The sequence below is a fragment of the Oncorhynchus mykiss genome, chromosome 2, assembly GCF_013265735.2.
Source record: "Oncorhynchus mykiss isolate Arlee chromosome 2, USDA_OmykA_1.1, whole genome shotgun sequence".
Taxonomy (NCBI): Eukaryota; Metazoa; Chordata; class Actinopteri; order Salmoniformes; family Salmonidae; genus Oncorhynchus; species Oncorhynchus mykiss.
Genome location: NC_048566.1, coordinates 3817739 through 3842860, shown reverse-complemented (window position 1 = coordinate 3842860; position 25122 = coordinate 3817739). Strand labels below are relative to the sequence as shown.

Here is a 25122-nt window from a genome sequence, read left to right as displayed (position 1 = left end):
TTATTTATCCAAGTTTGTCTCATTGAGATATAATATCTCTTTAGCAAGAGAACCCTCTTTTCAGGCGTCCAGGAAACAGTATCGCTACAGTATGTAAACAGCCGTGGCTGTTAGCGATCAGGCTTTAAAGGTCATTGGTAAGAGGTCTCTCAGGAAGTAGGAATCCCAGACTATTACTGGGACACAAAGCTTCTCTGTTGTGTTGGAGATGGACACGTCACAGACAGTTCAGATGGTCACGGACAGTGATGCTAGTGGATTCTCTGGAGCTGTGTAGAACCCCTGTAGGTCTGAAGTTCACCCTCTGTTAGGATGGGTTTGACATTGTTATTGACTGTTCGAGTACTCACATAATATATTTTTTTCAAGCACTTTAGGAACCTATTTTTAGAACACAAGGCCTGCACTGGAAAAAGAAAATGATGTCTGCATGTATCTACAGTATACTGTATGCCAACAGTGCACAATATCGAATTTATTATAACGATTACAGATAACGAATCCTAATTGCTAAATTGCCTCATATATATACAGTACCAGTCAAACGTTTGGACACACCTACTCATTCAAGGGTTTTTCTTTATTTTTACTATAAAGACAGGCACACATATAACGTCTCAGAGTTGACAGTGCATGAGGTCAAAGGAATTGTCCTAGAGCTCCGAGACAGGATTGTGTCGAGGTACAGATCTAGGGAAAGGTACCAAAACAATGTCTGCAGCGCAGAGTGGCAGCGCAGGAGTGGCTGAATGTCCTTGAGTGACCAAGTCAGAGCCCGAACTTTAACCCGATCGAACATCTCTGGAGAGACCTGAAAATAGCTGTGCAGCGACGCTCCCCATCCAACCTGACAGAGCTTGAGAGGATCTGCAGAGAAGAATGGGAGAAACTCCCCAAATACAGGTGTGCCAAGCTTGTAGCGTCATACCCAAGAAGACTCAAGGCTGTAATCGCTGCCATAGTTGATTCAACAAAGTACTAATTTATTTATTTTACCCCTTTTTCTCCCCAATGTCCTGGTTTCCAATTGATAGTTACAGTGTTGTCTCATCGCTGCAACTCCCCTACGGACTCGGGAGAGGCGAAGGTCGAGAGCCGTTCATCCTCTGAAACACGACCCAACCAAGCCGCACTGCTTGTTGACACAATGCCCACTTAACCCGGAAGCCAGACGCACCAATGTGTCAGAGGAAACACCGTACACCTGACGATCGTGTCAGCGTGCACTGCGCCTGGCCCGCCACAGGAGTCGCTAGTGCGCGATGGGACAAGGATATCCCTGCCGGCCAAACCCTCCCCTAACCCGGACGACGCTGGGCACATTGCGTGCTGCCCCATGGGTCATCCAGTCGCAGCCGGCAGAGACAGAGCCTGGTCTCGAACCCAGAATCTAGTGGCACAGCTAGCACTGTAATGCAGAGCCATAGACCACTGCCCCACTCGGGAGGCCTAGTTGTTTTTGTTTTTAGTACATTTACAAACATTTCTAAAAACCTGTTTTTGCTTTGTCATTATGGGTTATTGTGATGTCATTATGGGGTATTGTGATGTCATTATGGGGTATTGTGATGTCGTTATGGGGTATTGTGATGTCGTTATGGGGTATTGTGATGTCATTATGGGGTATTGTGATGTCGTTATGGGGTATTGTGATGTCATTATGGGGTATTGTGATGTCGTTATGGGGTATTATTGATGAGGAGAAAAAACAAACAATTTAATCAATTTTACAATTATGCTGTAACGTAACAAAATGTGGAAAAAGTCAAGGGGTCTGATTACTTCCTGAATGCCCTGTATATGAAACTATTACAACTATGTTGCTGTTTGAAAAGAGAAGTATGAATGAAGTACAGAAATGAATGCAGAACAATGTGCAGAAGTGCCAGTGTTTATATAAGTATAAACCAGTCACCTACATCTGATCTGAGTCATATTGGTTCTGTTATGTGTTTATATAGTATAAACCAGTCACCTACATCTGATCTGAGTCATATTGGTTCTGTTATGTGTTTATATAAGTATAAACCAGTCACCTACATCTGATCTGAGTCAGATTGGTTCTGTTATGTGTTTATATAAGTATAAACCAGTCACCTACATCTGATCTGAGTCAGATTGGTTCTGTTATGTGTTTATATAGTATAAACCAGTCACCTACATCTGATCTGAGTCATATTGGTTCTGTTATGTGTTTATATAGTATAAACCAGTCACCTACATCTGATCTGAGTCAGATTCGTTCTGTTATGTGTTTATATAGTATAAACCAGTCACCTACATCTGATCTGAGTCAGATTGGTTCTGTTATGTGTTTATATAGTATAAACCAGTCACCTACATCTGATCTGAGTCAGATCGGTTCTGTTATGTGTTTATATAGTATAAACCAGTCACCTACATCTGATCTGAGTCATATTGGTTCTGTTATGTGTTTATATAGTATAAACCAGTCACCTACATCTGATCTGAGTCATATTGGTTCTGTTATGTGTTGTTATAGTTGTCACTTGGCCTGAGACATGGCTGTAGACTCCTGTAGACTCTAACAACCTGAGGACTCATGTCTCACTAGTCTTCTGCTGTCATAACAATGCTATCCTGAACCTAGTAGCCTGTTAAACTGTAAACCTGTGTACTGTATCAGACTTGTAGCTGTGTCTGTGTGACAGGAAGCTGATGAAGAAGCTGAGTATGGAGCCTCTGGAGAGGATCACCAGCCTACAGACTCTATGGGACAACCACAAAGTAGCAGAACCAGGACCGTGTGGTGAATACAATACCTTATTGTGTGTGTGTGTGTGTGTGTGTGTGTGCGTGTGCGTGCGCCCGCATATCGCTACATTGACCCTGCTCTCTCCTATATCTGTGTTCTGTTGCATGCATGTGTGTGTGGATGTGTATCACTACATTGACTGTCCACTGTCTGTCTCTTTCCTCTCTCTATTTCTCTCTCACTCTCTCTTCTCTCTGTCTTCTCTCTTTTCACTCTCTCCGCTCTCTCTCTCTTTCCTCTCTCTATTTTCTCTCTCACTCTCTCTTCTCTCTGTCTTCTCTCTTTTCACTCTCTCCGCTCTCTCTCTCTTTCCTCTCTCTATTTTCTCTTTATTTTCTATCTCTTTCCTCTCTCTCTCTCTCTCTCTCTCTCTCTCTGTCTGTCTCTCTGTCTCTCTCTGTCTCTCTCTCTCTGTCTGTCTCTCTTTGTCTGTCTCTCTTTGTCTCTCTCTCTGTCTCTCTCTCTCTGTCTCTCTCTCTGTCTCTCTCTGTCTCTCTCTCTATATATATATATCTCTCTCTCCCCTCTCCAGGTGGTTTCTCTCAGAGTTACAGATGTGTGTGTGACTGGCTGGGTCTGCCCTACAGAGAGGAAGTTCAATGGGTCAGTATCCTCTTGGCTAACGTAGATACTTCACTAATTATCTATGACTAAATAAATTATTACTATCAGGTGTGTTTTAACATGTCCTTACATCTGGGGAATGACATGAGGTTTGTGTTCATGTCCATGTTGTCTTGTCGGTTCAATAGAACATGTAGCCTAGGTACTGTAGGTTCTAGAATCACGACGACAGTGGTGACACACCTACTCTAACAGTCACTTCCTGTCTAATTAAATCAGAGTTTATTGGTAGCGAACACAGATTTGTAGATGTTATTCTTCTGTTTCCAGCTCCAACAGTGCAGTAATATACAGTACACACCTGTCACACTTAGCAGGATGTAGACACACCGTCTGTTGCATAAAATGTGCTTATAAATCATTTGTTAATGCTTCATTTTGAAGTGCTCGATTCCATTTAACGTAGCTATTTGATTACTATGACAGTGGTGAGAAGGAAGCTCACAGTCTGTTTCCTGTCACGTCCTCTAGGATGTAGACACCATCTATCTGACTCAAGACACACGGGATCTCAGCCTGCAGGACTTCAGTCATCTGGAGAATAGGTGAGTCACTAGGTTCAAGACACACGGGATCTCAGCCTGCAGGACTTCAGTCATCTGGAGAATAGGTGAGTCACTAGGTTCAAGACACACGGGATCTCAGCCTGCAGAACTTCAGTCATCTGAAGAATAGGTGAGTCACTAGGTTCAAGACACACGGGATCTCAGCCTGCAGGACTTCAGTCATCTGGAGAATAGGTGAGTCACTAGGTTCAAGACACACGGGATCTCAGCCTGCGGGACTTCAGTCATCTGGAGAATAGGTGAGTCACTAGGTTCAAGACACATGGGATCTCAGCCTGCGGGACTTCAGTCATCTGGAGAATAGGTGAGTCACTAGGTTCAAGACACATGGGATCTCAGCCTGCGGGACTTCAGTCATCTGGAGAATAGGTGAGTCACTAGGTTCAAGACACACGGGATCTCAGCCTGCGGGACTTCAGTCATCTGGAGAATAGGTGAGTCACTAGGTTCAAGACACACGGGATCTCAGCCTGCAGGACTTCAGTCATCTGGAGAATAGGTGAGTCACTAGGTTCAAGACACACGGGATCTCAGCCTGCGGGACTTCAGTCATCTGGAGAATAAGTGAGTCACTAGGTTCAAGACACACGGGATCTCAGCCTGCAGGACTTCAGTCATCTGGAGAATAGGTGAGTCACTAGGTTCAAGACACATGGGATCTCAGCCTGCAGGACTTCAGTCATCTGGAGAATAGGTGAGTCACTAGGTTCAAGACACATGGGATCTCAGCCTGCAGGACTTCAGTCATCTGGAGAATAGGTGAGTCACTAGGTTCAAGACACACGGGATCTCAGCCTGCGGGACTTCAGTCATCTGGAGAATAGGTGAGTCACTAGGTTCAAGACACACGGGATCTCAGCCTGCGGGACTTCAGTCATCTGGAGAATAGGTGAGTCACTAGGTTCAAGACACACGGGATCTCAGCCTGCGGGACTTCAGTCATCTGGAGAATAGGTGAGTCACTAGGTTCAAGACACACGGGATCTCAGCCTGCGGGACTTCAGTCATCTGGAGAATAGGTGAGTCACTAGGTTCTATCTCATGCACTGTAGTACTCTATCATGGCAGCTACTGAACAGTAATACAGTAATAGACTTTGTCATGTTTTCTAACATTCATGTTAAAGGGGAAGTCCGCAGTAACAAAGCAAATAGCTAAACGTTGTCCCACTACTGTTTGTGTAAAAAGCTGAGGGATGTGGCTAAAGTAACCAGTCTCAGATGAATAGACAGGGCTCTGGGTGGAAGGACTGACCATCCATGGTATACAGTCGTGCCCAAAAGTTTTGACAATGACACAAATATGAAGTCTGCTGCCTCAGTTTGTATGATGGCAATTTGCATATAGTCCAGAATGTTATGAAGAGTGATCAGATGAATTGCATTTAATTGCAAAGTCCCTCTTTGCCATGCAAATGAACTGAATCTCAAAAAAACATTTCCACTGCATTTCATCCCTGCCACAAAAGGACCAGCTGACATCATGTCAGTGATTCTCTCGTTAACACAGGTGTGAGTGTTGACGAGGACAAGGCTGGAGATCACTCTGTCATGCTGATTGAGTTCGAATAACAGACTGGAAGCTTCAAAAGGAGGGGGGTGCTTGGAATCACTGTTCTTCCTCTGTCAACCATGGTTCCCTGCATGGAAACACGTGCCGTCATCATTGCTTTGCACAAAAAAGAGCTTCACAGGCAAGGATATTGTTGCCAGTAATATTTGCATCTAAATCAACCATTTATCGGATCATCGAGAACTTTAAGGAGAGCGGTTGAATTGTTGTGAAGAAGGCTTCAGGGCGCCCAAGAAAGTCCAGCAAGCGCCAGGACCGTCTCCTAAAGTTGATTCAGCTGCGGGATCGGGGCACCACCAGTACAGAGATTGCTCAGGAATGGCAGCAGGCAGGTGTGAGTGCATTTGTACGCACAGTGAGGCGAAGACTTTTGGAGGATGGCCTGGTGTCAAGAAGGGCAGCAAAGAAGCCACTTCTCTCCAGGAAAAACATCAGGGACAGACTGATATTCTGCAAAAGGTACAGGGATTGGACTGCTGAGGACTGGGGTAAAGTCATTTTTTCTGATGAATCCCCTTTCCGATTGTTTGGGGCATATGGATAAAAGCTTGGAGCCGGAGAAGACAAGGTGAGCGCTACCATCAGTCCTGTGTCTTGCCAACAGCAAAGCATCCCGGGACCATTCATGTGTGGGGTTGCTTCTCAGCCAAGGGAGTGGGCTCACTCACAATTTTGCCTAAGAACACAGCCATGAATAAAGAATGGTACCAACACATCCTCAGAGAGCAACTTCTCCCAACTATCCAGGAACAGTTTGGTGGCGAACAATGCCTTTTCCAGCATGATGGAGCACCTTGCCATAAGGAAAACGTGATAACTAAGTGGCTCGGGGAACAAAACATCGATATTTTGGGTCCATGGTCAGGAAACTCCCCAGACCTTAATCCCATTGAGAACTTGCGGTCAATCCTAAAGAGGCGGGTGAACAAACAAAAACCCACAAATTCTGACAAACTCCAAGCATTGATTATGCAAGAATGGGCTGCCATCAGTCAGGATGTGGCCCAGAAGTTAATTGACAGCATGCCAGGGCGGATTGCAGAGGTCTTGAAAAAGAAGGGTCAACAATGCAAATATTGACTCTCTGCATCAACTTCATGTAATTGTCAATAAAAGCCTTTGACACTTATGAAATGCTTGTAATTATACGTCAGTATCCATAGTAACATCTGACAAAAATATCTAAAGACACTGAAGCAGCAAACTTTGTGGAAATTAAAATTTGTGTCATTCTCAAAACTTTTATCCACGCCTGTTTGCATTAACTTTGTTGACAAACAATCGAGTAAAACACAGTTATATTTTGCGTTCTGATGGGTACGACAGTTGATCAGGCATTTATAAATTATATTCTTCAAGAATCAATGGGGTACATATCATTCATATATAAGTCTAAAAATGGATGTAGAAACTGTATATTGTCCCTTTTTAAATGTGTAACGTTTCACTTTGTAATTCAATTCTTATGCTGTAAATTTCATATTATAATGGTTGATTATTTGAAATTTTAAAAAATGCATTTACATTGTTTTTCACTTTGTAATTCAATTCTTATGTAAAATGCATTCACATTGTTATTAACTTCCTGATATGAGTTTAATGAAACAGCCTTCATCCATTCTCCCAAGGTGCGTAATATCCCAAGGTGATTGATATTGTCTCTGTGTCCCTGGCAGGGATCTAGTGGCTATAATAGCAGTGTTAGAGTACAACCAATGGTTCACAAAGCTCTCCACAAAGGATTGTAAACTGGTGAGTTAAACTGAGCCTTCGTACCCCCTCTCAGTCTGCCTCTCGCTCTCTCTCTTTCTGTCTGCCTCTGTCTCCTCCCTTTCCTCATCTCTCTGTCTGTCTCTCTGTCTGTCTCTCTGTCTGTCTCTCTGTCTGTCTCTCTGTCTGTCTATCTCTGTCTTTCTCTGTCTGTCTTTCTCTGTCTGTCTCGCTGTCTGTCTCGCTGTCTGTCTCTCTGTCTGTCTCGCTGTCTGTCTCTCTGTCCGTCTCTCCCCCACGGCAGAACTGTCTGGTGTTTCCCTGTGATAAGAGTCTTCATTCCACAAAGAACAGTGGGTATCAATTACACAGTGTCAGTCCAGTCAGGCCCAAGTATCTCAGACACAATCTGAACATCCTTTCCCCCTAGTCTTGTCAACTATCACACAGTTCCATCATGGAGGACGCACGCACACACGCACACACACACACACACACACACACACACACACACACACACACACACACACACACACACACACACACACACACACACACACACACACACACACACACACACACACACACACACACAAAGCAGACCAAAAGGCTTTGTGGGGGTAATTAGACTCTGAATGTTAATGTCCTGTATTGACTATGGAGAGAGAGAGAGATTTATGTTTATTTATTTTCCCTTTTGTACTTTAACTATTTGTACATCGTTACGACACTATATATAGACATAATATGACATTTGAAATGTCTCTATTCCTTTGGAACTTTAGTGATTGTAATGTTTACTGTTCATTTTTATTGTTTTTCACCTTTGTTTATTGTCTATTTCACTTGCTGTGACAATGTAAATTAAAGCCCCTTAAATTGAATTGAAATAGAGAGAGAGACAAAGAGGTGTAGAGAGAGACACACACAGAGAGAGAGAGAGTTTTAGAGAGAGAGACAAAGAGGTGTAGAGAGACACACACAGAGAGAGAGAGAGTTTTAGAGAGAGAGACAAAGAGGTGTAGAGAGACACACACACAGAGAGAGAGAGAGTTTTAGAGAGAGAGACAAAGAGGTGTAGAGAGAGACACACACACAAAGAGAGAGAGTTTTAGAGAGAGAGACAAAGAGGTGTAGAGAGAGACACACACAGAGAGAGAGTTTTAGAGAGAGAGACAAAGAGGTGTAGAGAGAGACACACACAGAGAGAGAGAGAGAATTTTACAGAGAGAGACAAAGAGGTGTAGAGAGAGACACACACATAGAGAGAGAGAGTTTTAGAGAGAGAGACAAAGAGGTGTAGAGAGAGACACACACAGAGAGAGAGTTTTAGAGAGAGAGACAAAGAGGTGTAGAGACACACACAGAGAGAGAGAGTTTTAGAGAGAGAGACAAAGAGGTGTAGAGAGAGACACACAGAGAGAGAGAGAGTTTTAGAGAGAGAGACAAAGAGGTGTAGAGACACACACAGAGAGAGAGAGTTTTAGAGAGAGAGATAAAGAGGTGTAGAGAGACACACACAGAGAGAGAGAGTTTTAGAGAGAGAGATAAAGAGGTGTAGAGAGAGACACAGAGAGAGAGAGAGAGTTTTAGAGAGAGAGATAAAATAAGAGAGAGTGGTGAGCCCCTCAGCCCGGTAGCTTTTGTTTGAGAGCTAAGTTGCCATAGAAACCAGCGCAGGGTCTTTTGGGATACTAAAGCTCCTGTTTTGACTGGTATGTGATGTGATGCATGTGTCTGCTAGTCTGTGACAGGAAAGCATTCATCAGGCTCCTCTGGACTTAATGGCCGTGTGGGTTGGAAGGTTGGGAATTAGATTTCTCTGCATTCCAAAATACTTTAGCATTAAGGAGTTAGATTGGGGGTAAGGCCCTGCGTTAGACTAGTGTCCTGTCCAGGGGGTGTCCTGGTACATCAAGCTGCCTCACTACAGAAACAGGAGATAGACGTGTGTCCTGTCCAGGAGGTGTCCTGGTACATCAAGCTGTCTCACTACAGAAACAGGAGATAGACGTGTGTCCTGTCCAGGAGGTGTCCTGGTACATCAAGCTGCCTCACTACAGAAACAGGAGATAGACTAGTGTCCTGTCCAGGAGGTGTCCTGGTACATCAAGCTGCCTCACTACAGAAACAGGAGATAGACTAGTGTCCTGTCCAGGAGGTGTCCTGGTACATCAAGCTGTCACACTACAGTAACAGGAGATAGACTAGTGTCCTGTCCAGGGGGTGTCCTGGTACATCAAGCTGCTACAGAAACAGGAGATAGACTAGTGTCCTGTCCAGGGGGTGTCCTGGTACATCAAGCTGCTACAGAAACAGGAGATAGACTAGTGTCCTGTCCAGGGGGTGTACTGGTACATCAAGCTGTGTGTTAGTATCCCTCACTGTACTGTGTTAGTATCCCTCACTGTACTGTGTGTTAGTATCCCTCACTGTACTGTGTTAACATCCCTCACTGTACTGTGTGTTAGTATCCCTCACTGTACTGTGTGTTAGTATCCCTCACTGTACTGTGTTAACATCCCTCACTGTACTGTGTGTTAGCATCCCTCACTGTACTGTGTGTTAGCATCCCTCACTGTACTGTGTGTTAGTATCCCTCACTGTACTGTGTGTTAGCATCCCTCACTGTACTGTGTTAACATCCCTCACTGTACTGTGTTAACATCCTTCAGTCTAACATGAGAACCAGTATTCTGATGTCCACTGTGACCTCCTGTCCTTTACTCTGAGCACACCTACTATCTCTTTCTCTCTCACTTTCTCTCTCTGCTGTCTCTCTCTCTCTCTCTCTCATCTCTCTCTTCTTTCTGTCATTCTTTTCTCTCTCTCTCTCTCTCTCTCTCTCTCTCTCTTTCTCGCTCTCCTCTCTCTCTCTCTCTCTCTCTCTCTCTCCTTTCTCTCCTCTCTCCGCTCTCTCTCTCTCTCTCTCTCTCTTCTTTCTCTCCTCTCTCCTCTCTCTCTCTCTCTCTCTCTCTCTCTCTCTCTCTCTCTCTCTCTCTCTCTCTCTCAATTCAATTCAATTCAATTCAAGGGCTTTATTGGCATGGGAAACATGTGTTAACATTGCCAAAGCAAGTGAGGTAGACAACATACAAAGTGAAAATATAAAGTGAAAAACAACAAAAATTAACAGTAAACATTACACATACAGAGGTTTCAAAACAGTAAAGACATTACAAATGTCATATTATATATATATATACAGTGTTTTAACAATGTACAAATGGTTAAAGGACACAAGATAAAATAAATAAGCATAAATATGGGTTGTATTTACAATGGTGTGTGTTCTTCACTGGTTGCCCTTTTCTCGTGGCAACAGGTCACAAATCTTGCTGCTGTGATGGCACACTGTGGAATTTCACCCAGTAGATATGGGAGTTTTTCAAATTTGGATTTGTTTTCGAATTCTTTGTGGATCTGTGTAATCTGAGGGAAATATGTCTCTCTAATATGGTCATACATTGGGCAGGAGGTTAGGAAGTGCAGCTCAGTTTCCACCTCATTTTGTGGGCAGTGAGCACATAGCCTGTCTTCTCTTGAGAGCCATGTCTGCCTACGGCGGCCTTTCTCAATAGCAAGGCTATGCTCACTGAGTCTGTACATAGTCAAAGCTTTCCTTAATTTTGGGTCAGTCACAGTGGTCAGGTATTCTGCCGCTGTGTACTCTCTGTTTAGGGCCAAATAGCATTCTAGTTTGCTCTGTTTTTTTGTTAATTCTTTCCAATGTGTCAAGTAATTATCTTTTTGTTTTCTCATGATTTGGTTGGGTCTAATTGTGCTGTTGTCCTGGGGCTCTGTAGGGTGTGTTTGTGTTTGTGAACAGAGCCCCAGGACCAGCTTGCTTAGGGGACTCTTCTCCAGGTTCATCTCTCTGTAGGTGATGGCTTTGTTATGGAAGGTTTGTGAATCACTTCCTTTTAGGTGGTTGTAGAATTTAACGGCTCTTTTCTGGATTTTGATAATTAGTGGGTATCGGCCTAATTCTGCTCTGCATGCATTATTTGGTGTTCTACGTTGTACACGGAGGATATTTTTGCAGAATTCTGCGTGCAGAGTCTCAATTTGGTGTTTGTCCCATTTTGTGAAGTCTTGGTTGGTGAGCGGACCCCAGACCTCACAACCATAAAGGGCAATGGGCTCTATGACTGATTCAAGTATTTTTAGCCAAATCCTAATTGGTATGTTGAAATTTATGTTTCTTTTGATGGCATAGAATGCCCTTCTTGCCTTGTCTCTCAGATCGTTCACAGCTTTGTGGAAGTTACCTGTGGCGCTGATGTTTAGGCCAAGGTATGTATAGTTTTTTGTGTGCTCTAGGGCAACAGTGTCTAGATTGAATTTGTATTTGTGGTCCTGGTGACTGGACCTTTTTTGGAACACCATTATTTTGGTCTTACTGAGATTTACTGTCAGGGCCCAGGTCTGACAGAATCTGTGCATAAGATCTAGGTGCTGCTGTAGGCCCTCCTTGGTTGGTGACAGAAGCACCAGATCATCGGCAAACAGCAGACATTTGACTTCGGATTCTAGCAGGGGGAGGCCGGGTGCTGCAGACTTTTCTAGTGCCCGCGCCAATTCGTTGATATATATGTTGAAGAGGGTGGGGCTTAAACTGCATCCCTGTCTAACCCCACGACCCTGTGTGAAGAAATGTGTGTGTTTTTTGCCAATTTTAACCGCACACTTGTTGTTTGTGTACATGGATTTTATAATGTCGTATGTTTTACCCCCAACACCACTTTCCATCAGTTTGTATAGCAGACCCTCATGCCAGATTGAGTCGAAGGCTTTTTTGAAATCAACAAAGCATGAGAAGACTTTGCCTTTGTTTTGGTTTGTTTGGTTGTCAATTAGGGTGTGCAGGGTGAATACATGGTCTGTTGTACGGTAATTTGGTAAAAAGCCAATTTGGCATTTGCTCAGTACATTGTTTTCATTGAGGAAATGTACGAGTCTGCTGTTAATAATAATGCAGAGGATTTTCCCAAGGTTACTGTTGACACATATTCCACGGTAGTTATTGGGGTCAAATTTGTCTCCACTTTTGTGGATTGGGGTGATCAGTCCTTGGTTCCAAATATTGGGGAAGATGCCAGAGCTAAGTATGATGTTAAAGAGTTTTAGTATAGCCAATTGGAATTTGTTGTCTGTATATTTGATCATTTCATTGAGGATACCATCAACACCACAGGCCTTTTTGGGTTGGAGGGTTTTTATTTTGTCCTGTAACTCATTCAATGTAATTGGATAATCCAGTGGGTTCTGGTAGTCTTTAATAGATGATTCTAAGATCTGTATTTGATCATGTATATGTTTTTGCTCTTTATTCTTTGTTATAGAGCCAAAAAGATTGGAGAAGTGGTTTACCCATACATCTCCATTTTGGATAGATAATTCTTCTTGTTGTTGTTTGTTTAGTGTTTTCCAATTTTCCCAGAAGTGGTTAGAGTCTATGGATTCTTCAATTGCATTGAGCTGATTTCTGACATGCTGTTCCTTCTTTTTCCGTAGTGTATTTCTGTATTGTTTTAGTGATTCACCATAGTGAAGGCGTAGACTCAGGTTTTCCGGGTCTCTATGTTTTTGGTTGGACAGGTTTCTCAATTTCTTTCTTAGATTTTTGCATTCTTCATCAAACCATTTGTCATTATTGTTAATTTTCTTCGGTTTTCTATTTGAGATTTTTAGATTTGATAGGGAAGCTGAGAGGTCAAATATACTGTTAAGATTTTCTACTGCCAAGTTTACACCTTCACTATTACAGCGGAACGTTTTACCCAGGAAATTGTCTAAAAGGGATTGAATTTGTTGTTGCCTAATTGTTTTTTGGTAGGTTTCCAAACTGCATTCCTTCCATCTATAGCATTTCTTAATGTTACTCAGTTCCTTTGGCTTTGATGCCTCATGATTGATTATTGCTCTGTTTAAGTAGACTGTGATTTTGCTGTGGTCTGATAGGGGTGTCAGTGGGCTGACTGTGAACGCTCTGAGAGACTCTGGGTTGAGGTCGGTGATAAAGTAGTCTACAGTACTACTGCCAAGAGATGAGCTATAGGTGTACCTACCATAGGAGTCCCCTCGAAGCCTACCGTTGACTATGTACATACCCAGCGTGCGACAGAGCTGCAGGAGTTGTGACCCGTTTTTGTTGGTTATGTTGTCATAGTTGTGCCTAGGGGGGCATATGTGGGAGGGAATGCTGTCACCTCCAGGCAGGTGTTTGTCCCCCTGTGTGCTTAGGGTGTCAGGTTCTTGTCCGGTTCTGGCATTTAGGTCGCCACAGACTAGTACATGTCCCTGGGCCTGGAAATGATTGATTTCCCCCTCCAGGATGGAGAAGCTGTCTTCATTAAAATATGGGGATTCTAGTGGGGGGATATAGGTAGCACACAGGAGGACATTTTTCTCTGTTAGGATAATTTCCTTTTGAATTTCTAGCCAAATGTAAAATGTTCCTGTTTTGATTAATTTAATGGAGTGAGTTAGGTCTGCTCTATACCAAATTAGCATACCCCCTGAGTCCCTTCCCTGTTTCACACCTGGTAGTTTGGTGGATGGGACTACCAGCTCTCTGTAACCTAGAGGGCAACCAGTGGGTCCGTCTCCTCTATACCAGGTTTCTTGCAGGATGACAATGTCTGTATTACCGATTTCTTTGGTGAAGTCCGGGTTTCTGCTCTTTAGGCCAAAGGCAGATGACCTCAGGCCTTGGATATTCCATGATAATATAGTGAAGGCTTTTTGTTCCATAGAGTGTCCAATGTTGTTGGTCGTGGTTTGGCCTCAGGCCAGTAAGTGTGAGCAGAGCCTGCTGAGCATCTGGTACATGCCATTGGCTTCGGCGAGTGTGAGAGTGGGGGTTGGGACTGTTTGCCCGCTCACTACCTGGGCGTATGTGTGGCTTCCATGTTGAGGCCCTCTTTGCGGGGGTGGGGTGCATGGGGTGGGCAGGAGTGGCATAGGTCTGACCTGGGTGGGCCTAAATGGGGTGTGGGCATGGTTGACGTGGGGGGGTGTTGATTGGTTGGGGTGGGGGTGTGGATGTGTCTGGGTGTACTGTGGTCTGGATGTAATTCCTCTTGTTGTGGGTCCTCTATGTGTAGGTCCAGGGGGGGGTCCTGCAGATCTGGGAGGGTGTCTCGCTGGTCTGGATGGGGTGTCTATTGATCTGTTGCTCCTGTGTGAAGTGTTGGGGATACGTTTGAGAGCGATGTCCTTTAGAGTTCGGGCAAAGGTGGGCACTGCTGCCTTGTAGAGGTGGACCTGGTCATAGAGGCTGTTCAAGTCCAGGGTGGAGTGGTGGGCCAGGAAAACGTTTGGTTTTGAGGCACAGTCACGGGAAATACTTGCATTTACCCGCTGTATTGTGGCAGGGTGGAAGTCTTTTCGTGGTAGCAGGGTGGAGATAACCACTTGTGCGTTGGGGAAAGTAGAAGAAGCCTTTTCAATCACTCTCTTCAGTGCTGTGGCCACTCTTTCCTGCAGTGCTCTCAGGTCGTTTGTGCCTGTGTGTATTATTATGTGGCTGGGTGAGCCTAGTTTGGCCTCAGACAGAAGGTCGAGGGCACGCTGGGTGTTTGGACACCAGAGTTTAGACACACTGTGTTTGGGAAAAAGTTTTTTTTCTTCTATATATTTCCCATTTGAGTCCATAAGTAGTACAATCTGTGTCTTGTGTTTGTCCTCAGTGGGTGTGGGGGGGTTGTCAAAAGGGCTATCAGGGTGGCTGACAGGGGGGGTGCTCAGAGGGGGTGAGAGCCTCTGGGCTTGGGGTTCTTCATTTGTCTGTTCTGCTGTGATTTCGACTCTATGGTCAGGGTCTGGTGTGGACTGTTCTGCTGTGGTGTCGACTCTATGTTCAGGGTCTGGTGTGGACTGTTCTGCTGTGGTGTCGAGACTTTTGTTGGGTGCTGAAGTGGGCTGTTCTGCTGGCTTCTCTGTGGGGGTGGCCACCTCTCTAGTGGGTTGTTCTCTGTCACACGCCGTCCCCATCAACTTCTCCTCCATCCCCCTCAACCTCTCCTCCACCAGCAGTCTGATACTCTCCTCTAGTGCTCTGTTCTGCTCCTCTTTCTCCTGTTGTATTTGTCTCACCACTGTCCAAAGTGCAGATATGTCTCTGTCCACCTCCAGCTCTCCGGGTCTGGTTAAGGGGCTGTTGTTGTGCTGGACTGTTGTCTGGGTCTGCGCTGACTGAAGTGTAATCACCTGCTGTTCCAGCTCCACCTGTCTTACCTCCAGCTGGGTGAATTTGTCCTTCATTTCAATGAGGGAGTGGTAATCTGTGCTGGGAGGTTGACTCTCCACTGGGGGTTGCTCATCTGTGGGGTTACATAATGAAGAGGTCTGGTCTGACCCGCTCTGTGTGGGGGTATCATTATCAAGGCAGAGCTTCTCCTGCTGGGCTAATTCTTTGATTAGGTGAAAGTCCAGCTGAAACTGTTTGTGGTTATTCTGTACCATTACTGATCCGGATTTATAGATATTTATATTACTTAACTCAGAGTCCTCGTTATCAAGTATTCTGAGTTTCCACCCCTCGTTAATCCCCCCTCTCGTAACAAAGGGGTAGTGTGCTAATATAGCACTGTGCCATGCCAGGGGATGGTTTGTGTGGAAGATGAGGTTGCTGATGTTCCCATTTTTGTAATAGTCAGCAAAAAGTGTCTCTTGATTTTCCATAAGGAGCTTCTTCTTGTGGTCTTTTCTTGCCTTATCATTCTTTACATGCAAAGGGTACTGTATTTTAATTACCTCTGAACAGCGGGAGGGAGCTTCTAAGGCCTCTCCATTTGGTTGGGGTAGACTGTGTGACTCTCCTGCCATTGTTGGGCTAATGGGCTTTGACACCTCTCACTTGACACGTCAGTGCTAGTTGAAGTCAGTTCCAGGTTGGATGGTGTTTTCAGGTTTCTGTTGTTTTCCAGAGAATTTGCTGTATAGGGTAAAAAATCCTTGGTTGTTGTGAACTTTCCAGGTGATTCCGTAATTCCGTCCAAAATGAGGTTGTAGGTTTTAAGTTTTGATTTGAAGTAGGGGTTATGTTGAAGAGGGTAGAATCCAGTATGTGTTCCTGACAAAAAATCCAAGTTTATCTAACTCCTAACCTATCTTTTTTAAAGAAAATGCTGAAAAATGCAGGAGCTCTGATCCTGACCTCTGCTCTGCCTCTCTCTCTCTCTCTCTCTCTCTCTCTCATTCTCTCTCTCTCTCTCTCCCTCAGTCCTAGGGAACAACAGTCCTCTGTGCCATCCCATTTCTCTCTGCCCCTGAAAAGAGAACCATCCTGCCTCACACAATCCCTCTTTGTCTGTCATAATTAGCATGCTGGCCACCAGAAATGTCTCTCGTATACATGCAATGTCACTTAGTTGTACTAACGCTGGTGTACTGTTATTCTGATCACTGTTTGTCATATGAATGTAAACAGATGAAGAGACTATTGACCTCCCTCTGCACTGCATAGCTGAACTGAAGGGATATATTTGATTTGATTCACTTGATTCACACAAAGGACAGATGGCAGAGTGGAATCAACAGGCCCTGAACTGAAGGGATGTATTTGATTTGATTCACTTGATTCACACAAAGGACAGATGGCAGAGTGGAATCAACAGGCCCTGAACTGAAGGGATATATTTGATTTGATTCACTTGATTCACATAAAGGACAGATGGCAGAGTGGAGTCAACAAGCCCTGAACTGAAGGGATATATTTGATTTAATTAATTAGATTCCCTCAGAGAATGGGTGGGCAGAGAGGAATCAACAGGCCCTGAACTGAAGGGATATATTTGATTTGATTCACTTGATTCACACAAAGGACAGATGGCAGAGTGGAATCAACAGGCCCTGAACTGAAGGGCTATATTTGATTTGATTCTCTTGATTCCCTCAGAGAATGGGTGGGCAGAGAGGAATCAACAGGCCCCACAGAAAGCAGAGAACTGGGTCAGGAGCTCTGTTTTGCAGCAGTGCAGAAGTCGGTTGCTCTCGTTGAATTTTTTATCAATCCTAAATGTAGGTTTCGTCTCCCGGCTCCCCTTTTACAGACCACCCCGTGGTCTCTTCTCAATCAGAGCCCTCATTCCAGACCTCTTTCCCTCTTCCCCCTGTTCAGTGTCTACAGTAGAGTAGAGGGGGTGGGGTGGGGGGGGGGGTGGATGGTTCCTTATCCTCCCTGACATGCTTGGACAGACAATCAACTCTGCTTTTAGGACGCCCAAACGAGAGTGGTCTGGCTCACGTTAAGAGGACTGCTGAAAGCAGAGGGCCGTTGTGGTGGTGGAACCTGTGTGTCACTATGCCATCAGTGATTGGGTGAAAACGGCAGACTCTGAGATACATCATCCTACATTGAACAACAGGAAAATGTTCATTGAGTTACCATTTGGTTTCCACTGTTTGTGGCGTGCTGAAGGTTCATTGAGTTAACAATCAGTTTCCAAATCAAATTGATTTATAAAGCTCTTCTTACATCAGCTGATATCTCAAAGATACTAAATGGTAACTCAATTAACATTTTCCTGTTGTTCAATGTACAGAAACAGCAGGCAGTTGAATTTGGACATGCATTTCATCCGGACGTGTCACCAACAAGTTAAAGGTTGAGACCGAGTCTGCGTCTCTCACATGGGTAGGCAGACCATTCCATAAAAATGGAGCTCTATAGGAGAAAGCCCTGCCTCCAGCTGTTTGCTGAGAAATTCTAGGGACAGTTAGGAGGCCTGCGTCTTGTGACCGTAGCATACGTGTAGGTATGTACGACAGGACCAAATCAGAAAGATGGGTAGGAAAGATGGCAAGGCACTGTATGTACGGCAGGACCAAATCATAGAGCTAGTTAGGAGCAAGCCCATGTAATGCTTTGTAGGTTAGCAGTAAAACCTTGAAATCAGCCCTTGCCTTGACAGGAAGCCAGTGTAGGGAGGCTAGCACAAAACTTGGATACATTTTTCTGCATATTTTTTTTTTACAGAAAGTTTCTGATTTTTGCAACTGTACAACCATCAAGATTAATTGTCAGATTCAATAGAAGATCTCTTTGTTTCTTGGGACCTAGAACAAGCATCTCTGTTTTGTCCGAGTTTAAAAGTAGAAAGTTTGCAGCCATCCACTTCCTTATGTCTGAAACACAGGCTTCCAGCGAGGGCAATTTTGGGGCTTCACCATGTTTCATCGAAATATACAGCTCTGTGTCATCTGCATAGCAGTGAAAGTTAACATTGTGTTTTTGAATGACATCATCAAGAGGTAAAATATATAGCGGAAACAATAGTGGTCCTAAAACGGAACCCTGAGGAACACCGAAATGTACAGAGGACAAACCATCCACAGAGACAAACTGATATCTTTCCGACAGATAAGATCTAAACCAGGCCAGAACTTGTCCGTGTAGACCAATTTGGGTTTCCAATCTCTCCAAAATAATGTGGTGATTGATGGTATCAAAAGCAGCACTAAGGTCTAGGGGCACGAGGACAGATGCAGAGCCTTGGTCTGATGCCATTAAAAGGTAATTTACCACCTTCACAAGTGCCGTCTCAGTGCTATGATGGGGTCTAAAACCAGACTGAAGCGTTTCGTATACATTGTTTGTCTTCAGGGAGGCTGTGAGTTGCTTAGTTTCCACAGTGTGTGAAGTGCTGAAGATTCATTTAGTACCAATCATTTCCAGTGTGTGGAGTGCTGAAGGTTCATTGAGTACCAATCAGTTCCAGTGTGTGGAGTGCTGAAGGTTCATTTAGTACCAATCAGTTTCCAGGTTGTGAAGTGCTGAAGGTTAATTGAGTACCAATCAGTTTCCAGTGTGTGGAGTGCTGAAGGTTCAGTTAGTACCAATCTGTTTCCAGGTTGTGGAGTGCTGAAGGTTCATTTAGTACCAATCTATTTCCAGGTTGTGGAGTGCTGAAGGTTCATTTAGTACCAATCTGTTTCCACACTGTGTGGAGTGCTGAAGATTCATTTAGTACCAATCTGTTTCCAGGTTGTGAAGTGCTGAAGGTTAATTTAGTACCAATCTGTTTCCAGGTTGTGATGTGCTGTCAGTGATATGTGGAATTGAAATGATGGTGTGTTTTTTAAATGTTGATGTAGCCTAAATACTAATGCTTCCTGACTTGTGTCCAGTCAGCAGACGTGTCTGACCAGATCCTTCGGGTGGTGGCCCGGTCCAGTCGACTAGAGGAACTGGTTCTGGACAACGCAGGACTCACGAGGTGACTACCCTCCTTTATATCGCTCGTTCTCTCTGTCTCTCTGCTGCCTCCTTCTCTCCGTATCACCCCTGGTGCCTGGAACACTTCACTCTACTTGTCTCTCTCCCTCTGTGTTTCTCTCTCTCTCTCTCCCTCTCTCCCTCTCCCTCTTTGTTTTTCTCTGTCTCTCTCTCTCTCTCTCTCTCTCTCTCTCTCTCTCTGTGTTTCTCTCTCTCTCTCTCTCTCTGTGTTTCTCTCTCTCTCTCTCTGTGTGTTTCTCTCTCTCTCTCTCTCTCTGTGTTTCTCTCTCTCTCTCTCTCTCTCTCTCTCTCTCTGTGATTCTCTCTCTCTGTTTCTCTCTCTGTGTGAGGTTTGTCAGAAACAGTGTTCTCTGTGTGGTACCAGTGGTCCTGACACAGCAGTCTCAGTTAGAGTTAGTTAAACAGTAAATCACAATGTGCTGTTGTTCTCTATGGCTGTAAGTAACACAAATACTGTGGTAGATATCTGACTGGTTTTATCTGACGTAAAGTCTCTCTCTCTCTCTCTCTCTCTGTTTCTCTCTCTCTCTTTCTCTCTCTCTCTTTCTCTCTCTATCTCTCTCCCCATCCCTTCTCTCCCTCCCTCTCCCTCCCTCTCTCTCTCTCTCTCTCTCTCTCTCTCTCTCTCTCTCTCTCTCTCTCGCTCTCTCTCGCTCTCTCTCGCTCTCTCTCGCTCTCTCTCGCTCTCTCTCGCTCTCTCTCGCTCTCTCGCTCTCTCGCTCTCTCGCTCTCTCTCTCTCACGCTCTCTCGCTCGCTGTCTCGCTCTCTCTCGCTCTCTCTCGCTCTCTCGCTCTCTCTCTCCCTCTCTCCCTCTCCAAAGGGATTTTGCACAGAAGCTGGCGAATGCCCTCTCCCATAACCCCAACTCAGGACTCCACACTGTCAACCTTGCCAATAACCCACTGGAGGATCGAGGTATGACTCTACTGCCCTCCTCTATTTTATTATACATTTATACTGAGACTTAAGGTCTCTTTTTTCAAATAAACACATGTACACAAAATATATACAGTACCAGTCAAAAGTCTGGACACACCTACTCATTCAAGGGTTTTTCTTTGTTTTTTCTTTGACTATTTTCTACATTGTAGAATAATAGTAAAGACATCAACACTATGAAATAACACACATGGAATCATGTAGTAACCAGACCAGTGTTAAACATACATTCTATTTTAGATTCTTCAATGTAGCCAGTCTTTGCCTTGATGACAGCGTTGCCCACTACTACTGTAGCCCCTCCACTCTAAAACGCTAGACCGGTAGTGTATATATGAGTACTACTATAGCCCCTCCACTCTAAAACGCTAGACCGGTAGTGTATATATGAGTACTACTATAGCCCCTCCACTCTAAAACGCTAGACCGGTAGTGTATATATGAGTACTACTATAGCCCCTCCACTCTAAAACGCTAGACCGGTAGTGTATATATGAGTACTACTGTAGCCCCTCCACTCTAAAACGCTAGACCGGTAGTGTATATATGAGTACTACTGTAGCCCCTCCACTCTAAAACGTTAGACTGGTAGTGTATATATGAGTACTACTATGGCCCCTCCACTCTAAAACGTCTGACCGGTAGTGTATATATGAGTACTACTATAGCCAGCCCCTCCACTCTAAAACGCTAGACCGGTAGTGTATATATGAGTACTACTATGGCCCCTCCACTCTAAAACACTAGACCGGTAGTGTATATATGAGTACTACTATGGCCCCTCCACTCTAAAACGTCTGACCGGTAGTGTATATATGAGTACTACTATAGCCCCTCCACTCTAAAACGCTAGACCGGTAGTGTATATATGAGTACTACTATAGCCCCTCCACTCTAAAACGCTAGACCGGTAGTGTATATATGAGTACTACTATGGCCCCTCCACTCTAAAACACTAGACCGGTAGTGTATATATGAGTACTACTATGGCCCCTCCACTCTAAAACGCTAGACCGGTAGTGTATATATGAGTACTACTATAGCCCCTCCACTCTAAAACGCTAGACTGGTAGTGTATATATGAGTACTACTATGGCCCCTCCACTAAAACGTCTGACCGGTAGTGTATATATGAGTACTACTATAGCCAGCCCCTCCACTCTAAAACGCTAGACCGGTAGTGTATATATGAGTACTACTATGGCCCCTCCACTCTAAAACACTAGACCGGTAGTGTATATATGAGTACTACTATGGCCCCTCCACTCTAAAACGTCTGACCGGTAGTGTATATATGAGTACTACTATAGCCCCTCCACTCTAAAACGCTAGACCGGTAGTGTATATATGAGTACTACTATAGCCCCTCCACTCTAAAACGCTAGACCGGTAGTGTATATATGAGTACTACTATGGCCCCTCCACTCTAAAACACTAGACCGGTAGTGTATATATGAGTACTACTATAGCCCCCCCACTCTAAAACGCTAGACCGGTAGTGTATATATGAGTACTACTATGGCCCCTCCACTCTAAAACGCTAGACCGGTAGTGTATATATGAGTACTACTATAGCCCCTCTGAATCTAAAGTATTTCAGATCACCTAGATACCGTTTCCTTTTTCTTCAGTTAGTTGTTTGGTCCTGTCTCTATGGCTCAACACTGTAATACAGCTCACTACAGAGTCACTGGACATGAAGGACCACCATTTCATTTCAGAGCTCAATCTCACTCACTTTCCCTCAGCAGAGAGCTGCTTCTGAGTACTAGAATAACCCCTCTAAATCTATCACTCAGCAGAGAGCTGCTTCTGACTACTAGAATAACCCCTCTAAATCTATCACTCAGCAGAGAGCTGCCTCTGAATACTAGAATAACCCCTCTAAATCTATCACTCAGCAGAGAGAGCTGCTTCTGACTACTAGAATAACCCCTCCAAATCTATCACTCAGCAGAGAGAGCTGCTTCTGAGTACTAGAATAACCTCTCTAAATCTATCACTCAGCAGAGAGCTGCTTCTGAGTACTAGAATAACCCTCTAAATCTATCACTCAGCAGAGAGCTGCTTCTGACTACTAGAATAACCCCTTTAAATCTATCACTCAGCAGAGAGAGCTGCTTCTGACTACTAGAATAACCCCTCTAAATCTGTCACTCAGCAGAGAGCTGCTTCTGACTACTAGAATAACCCTCTAAATCTATCACTCAGCAGAGAGCTGCTTCTGAGTACTAGAATAACCCTCTAAATCTATCACTCAGCAGAGAGCTGCTTCTGACAACTACAATAACCCCTCTAAATCTATCCCTCAGCAGAGAGCTGCTTCTGACTACTAGAATAACCACTCTAAATCTATCACTCAGCAGAGAGAGCTGCTTCTGACAACTACAATAACCCTTCTAAATCTATCACTCAGCAGAGAGAGCTGCTTCTGACAACTACAATAACCCCTCTAAATCTATCCCTCAGCAGAGAGCTGCTTCTGACAACTACAATAACCCCTCTAAATCTATCCCTCAGCAGAGAGCTGCTTCTGAGTACTAGAATAACCCTCTAAATCTATCACTCAGCAGAGAGAGCTGCTTCTGACAACTACAATAACCCCTCTAAATCTATCACTCAGCAGAGAGCTGCTTCTGAGTACTAGAATAACCCTCTAAATCTATCACTCAGCAGAGCTGCTTCTGACTACTAGAATAACCCTCTAAATCTATCACTCAGCAGAGAGCTGCTTCTGACTACTAGAATAACCCCTCTAAATCTATCACTCAGCAGAGCTGCTTCTGACTACTAGAATAACCCTCTAAATCTATCACTCAGCAGAGAGCTGCTTCTGACTACTAGAATAACCCCTCTAAATCTATTTAAATTGGAATCCCTTTGCCCTTGATCAAATATTAAACTCTTAAACTCTCAGATTATTGTGAATTTGAATCTGGTGATTCAGTGAGTGTCTTTTGTCCTTTAGCTGTCTCATTCCATTGAGAATTTCTAATGAATTTGAATCTGGTGATTCAGTGAGTGTCTTTTGTCCTTTAGCTGTCTCATTCCATTGAGAATATCTAATGAATTTGAAAGTATTTCCCTGTCGTTGATGATAGTCTCTGTTTTTCTCTGTGTTGTTGTGTTGTCCAAGTATAGAGAAGAAGAGTTAACAGAATGTTCTGGACTAGAATAGAACTCTTGGAATGTTTCCCTCTGAACTATGAGAGCAGGGTAAACATTTCATCACCTCTAGACGGGTGGTGTCTTTCCCTCTGAACTATGAGAGCAGTGTAAACATTTCATCACCTCTAGACGGGTGGTGTCTTTCCCTCTGAACTATGAGAGCAGGTTAATAAACATTTCATCACCTCTAGACGGGTGGTGTCTTTCCCTCTGAACTATGAGAGCAGGTTAGACATTTCATCACCTCTAGACGGGTGGTGTCTTTCCCTCTGAACTATGAGAGCAGGGTAAACATTTCATCACCTCTAGACGGGTGGTGTCTTTCCCTCTGAACTATGAGAGCAGGGTAAACATTTCATCACCTCTAGACGGGTGGTGTCTTTCCCTCTGAACTATGAGAGCAGGGTAAACATTTCATCACCTCTAGACGGGTGGTGTCTTTCCCTCTGAACTATGAGAGCAGGGTAAACATTTCATCACCTCTAGACGGGTGGTGTCTTTCCCTCTGAACTATGAGAGCAGGGTAAACATTTCATCACCTCTAGACGGGTGGTGTCTTTCCCTCTGAACTATGAGAGCAGGTTAATAAACATTTCATCACCTCTAGACGGGTGGTGTCTTTCCCTCTGAACTATGAGAGCAGGTTAATAAACATTTCATCACCTCTAGACGGGTGGTGTCTTTCCCTCTGAACTATGAGAGCAGGTTAGACATTTCATCACCTCTAGACGGGTGGTGTCTTTCCCTCTGAACTATGAGAGCAGGTTAATAAACATTTCATCACCTCTAGACGGGTGGTGTCTTTCCCTCTGAACTATGAGAGCAGGGTAAACATTTCATCACCTCTAGACGGGTGGTGTCTTTCCCTCTGAACTATGAGAGCAGGGTAAACATTTCATCACCTCTAGACGGGTGGTGTCTTTCCCTCTGAACTATGAGAGCAGGGTAAACATTTCATCACCTCTAGACGGGTGGTGTCTTTCCCTCTGAGCTATGAGAGCAGGTTAATAAACATTTCATCACCTCTAGATGGGTGGTGTCTTTCCCTCTGAACTATGAGAGCAGGTTAATAAACATTTCATCACCTCTAGACGGGTGGTGTCTTTCCCTCTGAACTATGAGAGCAGGTTAATAAACATTTCATCACCTCTAGACGGGTGGTGTCTTTCCCTCTGAACTATGAGAGCAGGGTAAACATTTCATCACCTCTAGACGGGTGGTGTCTTTCCCTCTGAACTATGAGAGCAGGGTAAACATTTCATCACCTCTAGACGGGTGGTGTCTTTCCCTCTGAACTATGAGAGCAGGTTAATAAACATTTCATCACCTCTAGACGGGTGGTGTCTTTCCCTCTGAACTATGAGAGCAGGTTAATAAACATTTCATCACCTCTAGACGGGTGGTGTCTTTCCCTCTGAACTATGAGAGCAGGGTAAATATTTCATCACCTCTAGATGGGTGGTGTCTTTCCCTCTGAACTATGAGAGCAGGTTAGACATTTCATCACCTCTAGACGGGTGGT

At 44.3% G+C, this 25122-nt stretch overlaps 1 protein-coding gene across 8 annotated transcripts in view; it reads left to right on the top strand.

Annotated features, from left to right (window-relative positions):
• LOC110506994 (F-actin-uncapping protein LRRC16A) overlaps positions 1–25122 on the top strand; it is a 219535-nt gene that overhangs the window by 81710 nt on the left and 112703 nt on the right. For all 8 annotated transcript variants that reach the window (XM_036935377.1, XM_036935386.1, XM_036935393.1 and 5 more), the window contains 6 exons: positions 2673–2770; positions 3309–3379; positions 3872–3945; positions 7215–7290; positions 19384–19472; positions 20314–20408. In XM_036935377.1, the coding sequence (XP_036791272.1) occupies positions 2673–2770; positions 3309–3379; positions 3872–3945; positions 7215–7290; positions 19384–19472; positions 20314–20408 (503 nt within the window). The remainder of the gene's footprint in view (positions 1–2672; positions 2771–3308; positions 3380–3871; positions 3946–7214; positions 7291–19383; positions 19473–20313; positions 20409–25122) is intronic.